The following is a 10,389-nucleotide window of genomic DNA, read 5'->3' as shown; positions in this document are numbered from 1 at the left end:
AATGGGTCCTATGTCGTATGCGAACACCGAATCTCTGCAAAAATGGGTCCTATGTTGTATGCGAACACAGAATCTCTGCAAAAATGGGTCCTATGTCGTATGCGAACACCGAATCTCTGCAAAAATTGGGTCCTATGCCGTATGCGAATACCGAATCTCTGCAAAAATGTGTCCTATGTCTTATGCGAACACCGAATCTCTGCAAAATGGTTCTTATGTCGTATGCGAACACCGAATCTCTGCAAAAATGGGTCTTATGTCGTATGCGAACACCGAATCTCTGCAAAAATAAGTCATATGCCTTATGCGAACACCGAATCTCTGCAAAAATGGTTCCTATGTCGTATGCGAACACCGATTCTCTGCAAAAATGGGTCCTATGTCGTATGCGAACACCGAATCTCTGCATAAATGGGTCCTATGTCGTATGCGAACACCGAATCTCTGCAAAAATGGTTCATATGTCGTATGCGAACACCGAATCTCTGCAAAAATGGGTCTTATGTCGCATGCGAACACCGAATCTCTGCAAAAATGGGTCCTATGTCGTATGCGAACACCGAATCTCTGCAAAAATGGGTCCTGTGCCATATGCGAACACCGAATCTCCAGATCAACCAGCGCATCCGCGCAGTCTTGTCATAAGCTGCGCTTCGCCAAAAAGCCTCACAATGTTTATAATCCTAATAAACAGTGTTGGTCGCATATGTCATAAGACTCATTTTCGCATGCCGCCGCTCAAATATGGTTGTTTACCAAAGTGCTTTCGAGAAATCATTTACATTTAAGGGAAGTGTGTTGTGAATTTAATTTAACCCATTTATGCCTAGCGTCTAGAAAAAAGGCCTTGGCAAACAGCGTAGACCCAGGGTCTGCCAAACAGCGTAGACCCAGGGTCTGCGCTGTTTGCTTGAAGGAAATTTTTGTAAGAAATATTCTAAATATAGAAATAAGTATACTAGAAATCCCTAATTTTGGAAATACATTGATCCAATTTAGAATGATGGAAGAGTCCACTAGGCATAAATGGGTTAAGGCATCTTTTCACTGATTGGTTACATGACAAACATGTGTCAAGCGAGACGTGTTGGTAATGCAGATCATTCTAAATGGCATATTTAATAAGGTATTAGTGTCTGTCTGTCATGCGAACCTTGAATTACATCAATAGATCGGGTTTTACAACAAATTCTGTAGTAATTCAAGCTAAATCGTTCTTTGCGTCATAAAGAAATGAAATAACAAAACAAAAATAAATATATGGGATTATATCTGTTTAGTGCATGGCTGTACAATTTTATTTGAAAGCAAAACCTCTGCTTAATTATTTTAGTTTAAAGGGAGGTAACTCTTATCCCTGTACAATATTTCAAGAAACAAAGTTATGCGACTCTGCATAGGCATGTATACCTTGAAGCAATATCTGATTCATTCAAATACTCTGTACTTTTGACCCAAAGGGTACGTCATAAATACTGGCTACGTTGGCAAAATGCTAGCCATTATGCGATCAACACCTTCGAGTCAATGTCTTTGGTTGGAAATTGCATACTAGCGAGCAGTGAACTGCGTATGAACACGTTGATTTTGTATGACGCTCCGTAAAGCAGATTTTCAATGTGTTGATATTTGGACATATGACTGAGTGGGATTTATCATTAACTGAAAAAAATATAAAAAAGATAAAAAGGTGATTTTCCGTTTTTAACATATAGTCTGTATTTTTTTTTATCTGCATGGATGATAAATTCATATCAATGAAATTAAGCACACACTAATCAGGGACGACACTTTCTGATTTTATTGAATTTTGTATTTGGAGGGGTCTCTTTATACCAAAAATCGAATTTGGGCTGAAAGTGTCGTCCCTGAATACACGGGCTAGTGTGAGAGAACTCTTGATGCACATGCATTAAGCCCCGTTTTCCCACACCAGGGCTCATATTTCTTTTGATGTCAAAAACGGTTCGCATTTTAAACGATGATACTTACAGTTACTACGCCCGAGATTCAAGCAAACAGCTATGTATAATGGCATAAATAATGTTTATTTCAGGATTGGAAATGTTCAAATATATACAAATATATTTCTCTTTATGATTTTTAAAGGTCGAAAATTGACCGCCATATCAGGCGAAAACGACCGCTCATCAGTTTTCACAACTTTATATCGGTGACGCCGTCATAAATCTAACTGGCTAATGTGACGCTTATGACGTGCTTCTTAGAATGCTGATATTCAATAAAATTGTCAACAGCAGTTATCTGAAATTGACAGTAGCCATTTCACTGGTCAATTTAGTTACCAATTACACCGGCCATTATTTCTAAACGCCCTAATGACCCGACGGTTTATTTTACAAATTTGACGTCCACCGAAGAATGGGAACGCCAGTTTCAATAAAATCTGCCAAGATTCTGGGATGATAAACTTCGTGCACAGTATCTACTCATTCTGTTAATGAATGGACTATCGTTGGACCAGAGATAATGAAATTAGTTCCGTTTGTTTTACTACTTTGATGGGTTACTTTGCGGCATCACAGGGTGGTCAATTTTACGACATATTACGTAGCTGTGACATATTCATTCCTTCGACTCTTTAAATGACTTATAGCGTTTGTCAGAGATGATGCAGATGCCATATTGCACGAGTTAACGAGCGTTTCCACGTGATGACAACAGTGTCGTAAACAGGTCGTAAATTCCGGACATGCTGACGGGATAGCTACGATTGTGAGAATACTGACTTTGTCAAGCTCACAAGGATTGAATAAGCCACGCTCCATTCAACAACTGGGCATTGATACAAGAAAACGAAAGTATTTTATACACTAGTATGCATTGTATTTTCCGCTTTATACTCTTAAGTAAATAGTAATCCATATAACCATTGTCATATTTTTAATATATTTCGAGTATGATTCGATACGACACGGCAAGCCAATTCACAAAATAAATCTGAGTGCACATGAAATGTTTTGAGGAAACCTCTTTGGAAACAAATTTGTACATGCGATTCACAAGACCTGGAAATCCTATTCCGAATTAATGGACCCCTTCAGAATGCCTTGAACATCACAGCTGAGTCTGCCGGGTTCGCAACTATATGTTTTCCAGACCCGCTATTTACAGTGAAATGTGAGAACTGATGGGATTCGCGTTTGTCATTTCACGCTCCCTGGATACTGCATTCTAGCAGCATTCTAAAGACGAAAGTCTGTGTAAAAAATAGGGTTTCGTCGCGTGGTGTTTTTTTTAGTCACTACCCATTTGGTGGTGAACTGTTTGAAAATGACTGGTCTTACTTGCTGTGATAAACATGGTGAGAATGTTATTGGCTGCTCAAACCACCGATCCTAATATACGAGCCTCTCTATATGAAATCCGGATTTTATGAATGTGCGCTAAGTGTCATATGATACTAGCCAGTGCAGTACGCACAGGCTAATCAAAGAAGACACCCTCCACTTAAGTGGAAATGTCCGTTCAAAGGGATCTCTTCTCAACGAAATCATGTCCAGGCGGAAAGTATCGTCCCTGAATAGCCATTTTCCCGCCCCTTGGCTCAATATATATTTTTTTATTAAAAAGTCACTCAAATGAACAGTTACGTAAAATAAAATAAAAACGCGTTGAAATCGGTGAAATAGAAACGTTTTGTTAACGTTGTGTTGATGATGCCCCGGGCGTATATCGAGTACGGTACTAATACACCGTTCGAACAAGCGTCGATATGAATCTAACTCTGGGAAAACTTGGCGTAAAGTTACGTTACATATTAGCCTGTGCGGACGGCGTAGGCTAATCTGAAACTTGATGCATTAGGCCCAGTTTTCCCAGAACAAGGATAATATATATTTCATTTGCATCAAGCCCTTTCGAACATGATAATAAACATTTTTTGCAAACGAAAAAGATTCAAGTGAAATAAAAGCCACTTACCGGTACTCTCGCCCTTTAAAATGAATTGAACTGTTTCAGGTGGAATGCCCCATTAATGTGCGTATGTACGATTATGAACGGATTTTAACTGTCACACTAGACGAAGTTGTTGCGATATAACTTGAACTCCGATATAATTTAAAAAAAACAATCTCAATGTAAATCTATTGACGACGATCGTACACTTTTCAAACCCAACAAAGCGAGGTCAACCTATAACATAACATACATCTTTAGCATTAAAATAGTATTGATTCAATATTTATGCGGTTTTCCTCTTTTCATGTATATTATACAAATATGCTCAACATGAAAAATACATTGGTCCAGCTTTACATCGTGACAGACAAATTTGATTTTTTCAAGTTCACGATTTTATATAAACACTTTGTATTATAACCGTAAAATAATGAGACGGATAGCGTAAAATTTTGTAGATTTATTTAGAAACATTTCCTAGGGATTCGTAGGCTCGTAAAACAAATCCTCGATTCTACGGTAGATTGAAACTTGACACGGTGCAGCCGTGGGAAATATGTTTGTTTGCTCCCGCGGAACGGAAGTGCGCGTGTCACAGGGCCCTTTTCAATGTCAAAATATATTGTGGTTTGCGGGAAGCATGTATACATTCCTGGAACGTTCCAGACACGGAGGGTTATACTCATAAATATGTTAAAACCAGGAAATATTGTGTTAGCTCGAAATTATAGACGCCTTTTCGACTTGACTAGACGATAGTTTAGGTCCTTTTTAGTTAGTTTTCTTTATAAATAATTTAGGAAGGAACAATTAAATAAACGTCAACTGTAAAACACACATTTGTTAAAAGAGCACACATTTACGCGTATAATGACGCAACATGTCTAATATATTAGAATTTATGCTTTATCAATATAACAATGTTTTATTTTCTAAAATGACGCGTTTGAAAGCTGCAAAACAGAAATACATTTTTGTTTGTATGAAATATGTTAAATGTCATTTTTACCTCTTTGCTTATTTCATTGTCGTTGGTTGTCATTAAGTTTATTTTAATCATGCCAAATTCGTACAGACATAAGCGTTGCCAAGATGAGCAATTGACACATTCTCGAATTAACGAATTAGCAAACTACAAAGTATAATCCGAAATCAAACAAACATGTTTTATCTTTTTCAATATATATTTTCAACGGAAATTGTAATTAAGTTAGGTAACGCGAGATAAGCACGTGAGAACTCGAACACTAGTATGTCCACTTTACGGGCCGCTAATCCCCTGATCTGACCCCACGGGGCGCTTGAAGGGCACTTGTCAGTCGCGCCTACGACGGCTCATTCTGATGTTAATCCCTTACAAGAGGGCGTCAATTAGAACCAGGGTAGTGATCCTTAAGTCCGCCATGGACTTCGTATTTTCCCTTTTTTCTGATAAATTAACCCATTTATGCCTAGCGTCTAAAAAAAGGCATTGGCAAACAGCGTAGACCTAGATGAGACGCCGCATGATCTCATCAGGGTCTGCGCTGTGTGCTGAAGGAATTTCTGTAAGAAATATTCTAAATATAGAAATAATTATACTAACATCCCTAATATTGGAAATAAATTGATCCAATTTAGAAGGATGGGAGAGTCCAGGCATAAATGGGTTAAATCGTTTCACGCATCTTTTATGGCTTTTGGGCCTTAATAATATAAAGAAATAATAATGAAGGGTAATTAGTATATAAAGTACATTTAAACTCTTTTTTGGTATGGATAAGGCATGGATGCAATTTGAGGGGTGCTTTATCTTATAAACTATAATACAATAAAGCCAGCACTCTCGTTGGGGTTTTCAAGATAAAACAAGTTTTTTTTATTTATGATCCAATATACGCCGATAAGTCACTCGTATGCTCCTGCAATCAATCGGCTAAAATAGTGTTTATAAATTTTGTGAGATTATGCTGCATAAACCTGTGGGATTTATCTCAAAGTATGACCTCCAAATAAACCCGCAGTAAAAAGACGGTGATATTTACTGCTTTCCGCTAATTGGTTTGATATAAAATCATCAAACGCTTTGATCAGTAACTAGATTAAGGATGTTATGTTTTTCCTGAACGAGTATACGTTTTCTCCGACTTGGGCGCCATGACAAGCCTCAAAGCGCGTCACCCCGCCCACGGCTTATTAGCCAGTGACCAGTTTCACTAGATGAAATGGACTGCCGTGCAGAAACATGTGCGTTGCGATATCCATTTCAAAGGCTGTTTTAATAAACTTTCATCAAACGCGCTCTGACGCTCTCTAATTAAGGGCGTGTAGCATTTTCAAGGTAATTTAGAGGACTGTTTGCAATGGAGTCTGTGTTGTATGCACCGGTATCTCCAAAGGGCCGTTTTCTGTGAACGAGGAACCTGGAGTTGTACCGAGTTGTATAAGACGCACATGTATTTGTATGATTATTATAAAGTATAATAAACTATATAATATATGGGCCGTACTCTGAAAATGGGTTTAATGATTGTGCGTAAAGCGTCGTCCCAGATAAGCCTGTACAGTACGCACAGGCTTATCAGGGACGACACTTTCATAATTTATGATATTTTCTGTTTAAAGAAAGTATCTTTTCAGCAAAAATCCAGTTTATGCGGAAAGTGTCGTCCCTGATTTGCCAGGCTAATCGGGGACGACACTTTGCGCACATGCATTAAACCCCCTTTTCACAGAGCACGGCCCATATTCTTTGTAATGTTAACATTTCTATTCAACTTCACTTCACGTAGACTAGTATTAGAATTTCAAAAAAATATATAATCGATACTCCATTGATGGGTTTCTTCTGTATATCGCTAAATGGACTACCTCTGCACAGTATTGTCTTATTAAAACTGCAAATAATGTTATCGCACTACTTAGATTATAAATGTGCACTGAACATTTAAACGTGTATCAGAAATATGTTATTTAAGAGCTGTTTTAGCAAAATGTTTAACTTCTTACCGGTACTTCGAAGGCGCATAAATGTACCTTTCCTTATTTTTGAAAGCGATCATATAGACATTCCCCTACATGCTCTTTTTAGTTATGTTTGCGTATAATTTGGTTAATGAATAGGGTTTTTTGGTTATAAACATGCATACAGATATTGAGAAGAATAATTAAACTTCAATGTTGAATTTAAACTTTAAGCCAGATATATGTTAAATTACTTGAAATGATATCAAGGAGATAATGAGACGCTGGATTTGCCAGATCTAACGCATTTATATAAGTGCTACACCATAACCAACTGATTCACTGATGGAAGAAACTTGTTATATCTTGGACTAGAGCCGTATAATTTTCTGTCAAGTATTCTAAAAAGCAAAATTAAGAGGAAGAAGTCCATTTTGACCCTAGGGCTGTTTGTTCCCATAACATAGAACGTGTTCTTAGCGCGCGTTTATTGACGGAACAATCAGGACATCCTTTCCCTCAAACGAGATTTAACGGCTATTTAACGTCAGATTGTTTACAAACAATTCTCTCGAGATGCCTATTATAATTACTCGGTAAACAAACGCTTTTTTGAGAGACAGGTGAGAAAATAAACACCTAGCACTTTGCATACGTACCGGTGTTCGCACATGAACGCCGAATAATGTTCTTTTTTAACACTAGTTTATTTTCCTTTGTACGCTATTGAGATCTGCATCGTCAGCCGTTAAATTTATGATTATATTACACAATTACCTGCTTCTGTCGTATTCTTTTAAAGACCAACGGCTTCGTATGGGGCGAGTTTTTTTTATCTGAAGTTAAATGCGATGTTGGGAAGAGTCCAACCCATGACCCCGAGAAATTTGCAGCAGACCTCTAGCCCCTTAAACACGATTCCGCCATATAGTTATGATGAGATAAAGCTATTTAAACCCTACATGTATTATAATTAAATTCATAATTTATTCTAATTGAATTGAAACAACGTGAACAAATAAACAAAGTCAAAAACATTACACTATAACTTTAATATAAAGAATGTTTATTATAACCGTATTTTACTCATAGTTTGTAAAACAATTAATGAAAGTCTTACACTTTGTAATGTTTTTATACGAAATGGAAAGACGCTTCTATAAAAAATATTCGATAACTTGATCTGAACGTTGAATGGTTTATACAAATACGCCTCGCTCTTGGAAATATCGGCATACTGCATGTGCGAGAAGTATCGTTCCATATTAGCCTGTGTAGTCCGCAAATGTTTATCAGAGACGACACTTTCCGATTTTCTTATCTTTTCTATTTTATGGAAGTCTCTTCTAAGCGAAAATCCAGTTATGGCGGAAAGTGAGTCGTCCTCGATGAGCCTGTGCGCCCATGAATTAAGTCCCGTTTTCCCAGGCTCAAATTGAAATATATTTTGGAAATTTTTTATCAAGCATTTCATTAGAAAACGTTGAACGCTGAATGGTTCACCAGCATCTCGGACACTGATTTTCTTCTCGGGAAAAAGCCTAATGGCTTATCAGCCAGCGCTTCCGAACGACGGGGCGCCAAGAAATTAGAGAGGCCATACATTTTCGTGACCACGCCTACTTTTCCCGCGACTCGCAGTACACTGCGTAAAGCGCATGCGTGTAGTGGCTATGTTCAATTGGCGGACGATAGATTTCCAGGTATACCCCGCCTACTTTTCGGTGGATAGAACGATTTGGCTTATAAATTCCATGTTATCATTTTAAGAAGCTGGCAGTCTTACAAAAAGTCATATGTTCATGGGTTTATCAAGCGTGAAAACACTTTGTTAGCGCTTTCAGAAATTCAGGAGCTTATTTAAAGCATATGTTGCTAAAATTAGTTACGTTTTGCAGAACATTTGTTTCCAATTTAACAGCAATCGTCTACGAAATGTTAAATTGGTGACGTACCTTCGATAATAAGTGAAAATAAGAAACACACCAAGAATTGTGTATTCATATAGATTCATCAGACAGTTTCATATAGCGAGTTAGTGGATTAAGACATTATCAAGTGAGTGCGAAATATTCACACACGGATATTAAAGTAGAGTAGTGACAACGGGTTTAAATCGACTGAACTATGATTCCAGATCAGCAGCTTTTGGCTGATAAAAAGAGTCCAGATATCTCTTCAGCACTCGACGACAACTCAGCGCTTCCATCTTTCACCGATTTGAAACAGGATTTTTTCTCTGACATTATGGACCACCACAGTTCACACCAACAGCTGCAGCAGTTCGCGTTCGCTCAGCAGCAGCTGGACTTTTCTATCAAGCAGGAGGGCCAGGACTTCAGCCTCAGTGACGAGAGCGACTCCCAGTCCGTCAAGGGCCGCTCACAGCCCAAGAAGCGGAAGTTGAGCGCCCGTCGCAGTGACAGTCTGGAGAACATATCGTCGCCGACGGGCTCTGATGAGTCAGAGAGCAGCAAGAAGCGCCGGAAGGGACCACATTCGGTGGAGGATCTACAAACGCAACGCTGCCTGGCGAACGTCCGGGAGCGGCAGCGGACCCAGTCGCTAAACGACGCATTCACCCAGCTCAGAACTATTATTCCAACACTTCCTTCAGACAAGCTGAGTAAAATTCAAACGTTAAAGCTCGCCACCAGATACATTGACTTTCTGTACCAAGTGTTACGGAATGATGACATTCTCTCAGACTCCAAAATGTCCAGCTGCAATTACGTGGCGCACGAGAGACTCAGTTACGCGTTCTCTGTGTGGAGAATGGAAGGCGCATGGTCATTGCCGTCGCACTGACGTCAGCAAAACTTGTGTGATGTCATATTATTTATTGTGTGTTCATTCGGTGAGTTTAATGTGAAATACTTTGTTATCTGTGTTATGGAGTTACATGTATGTTTGATTTCATAAATAATATTTATATTTACGTGATGAACACGTATGGCACTATATTCCGTTTATTTCTTATTCAAACGTTCTTGTAAATAATGAATTAAAATTTTGCAAAATTTGAAGCGAGTGTGAGATTTTTTGAAAATTGTAGTTTCACAAGTTTAAGTGAAAAGATCACAGATTCTCATATCTTTTATCAAATGTCGTTTGATGTTTCAACAAAAAAAAAACACAACAACAACACAACAACAAATAAATATAATATTTGGAAAAATTTAACATCTTTAATAATAAGAGACTCTAAAAACATAATTAAAACAAAAATGAAATGGTTTGCTTCCGCCCAGATTTAAAGCTGGGAACCGTGGGAGCAAAGTCTAAAGCTGACAGTGGGACATTCAGGCTTGGCAATTCAACAGCGATTCAAAAATGTTACATTTGTAATAAATGTAATTTTCAAATTATCGATAAATAACTTCACAAACGTTTTATTTTTTATTGTTTTCAGAAACCTTAATATTCTTTGAAGTTATGTTTTATTATAATTTGTATATAATTTGCATTTTCTATACTAGATTTGTTCTAATTATGATCCGTGAACAAGACTATTTAACATGA

General features: G+C 37.8%; 1 protein-coding gene across 1 annotated transcript; it reads left to right on the top strand.

Annotated features, from left to right (window-relative positions):
• Positions 1-8,658: 8,658 nt before the first annotated feature.
• Positions 8,659-9,993, top strand: LOC127850934 (twist-related protein 2-like). Its single transcript, XM_052384336.1, has one exon. It carries the CDS (start codon positions 8,995-8,997, stop codon positions 9,673-9,675), a length of 681 nt encoding a protein of 226 aa, XP_052240296.1. The 5' UTR covers positions 8,659-8,994; the 3' UTR covers positions 9,676-9,993.
• Positions 9,994-10,389: the final 396 nt, after the last annotated feature.

The sequence above is a fragment of the Dreissena polymorpha genome, chromosome 11 (assembly GCF_020536995.1).
Source record: "Dreissena polymorpha isolate Duluth1 chromosome 11, UMN_Dpol_1.0, whole genome shotgun sequence".
In the NCBI taxonomy this organism is placed as follows: Eukaryota; Metazoa; Mollusca; class Bivalvia; order Myida; family Dreissenidae; genus Dreissena; species Dreissena polymorpha.
The sequence above is the reverse complement of the archived record's forward strand: the minus strand, read 5'-3'. Positions and strand labels throughout refer to the sequence as shown.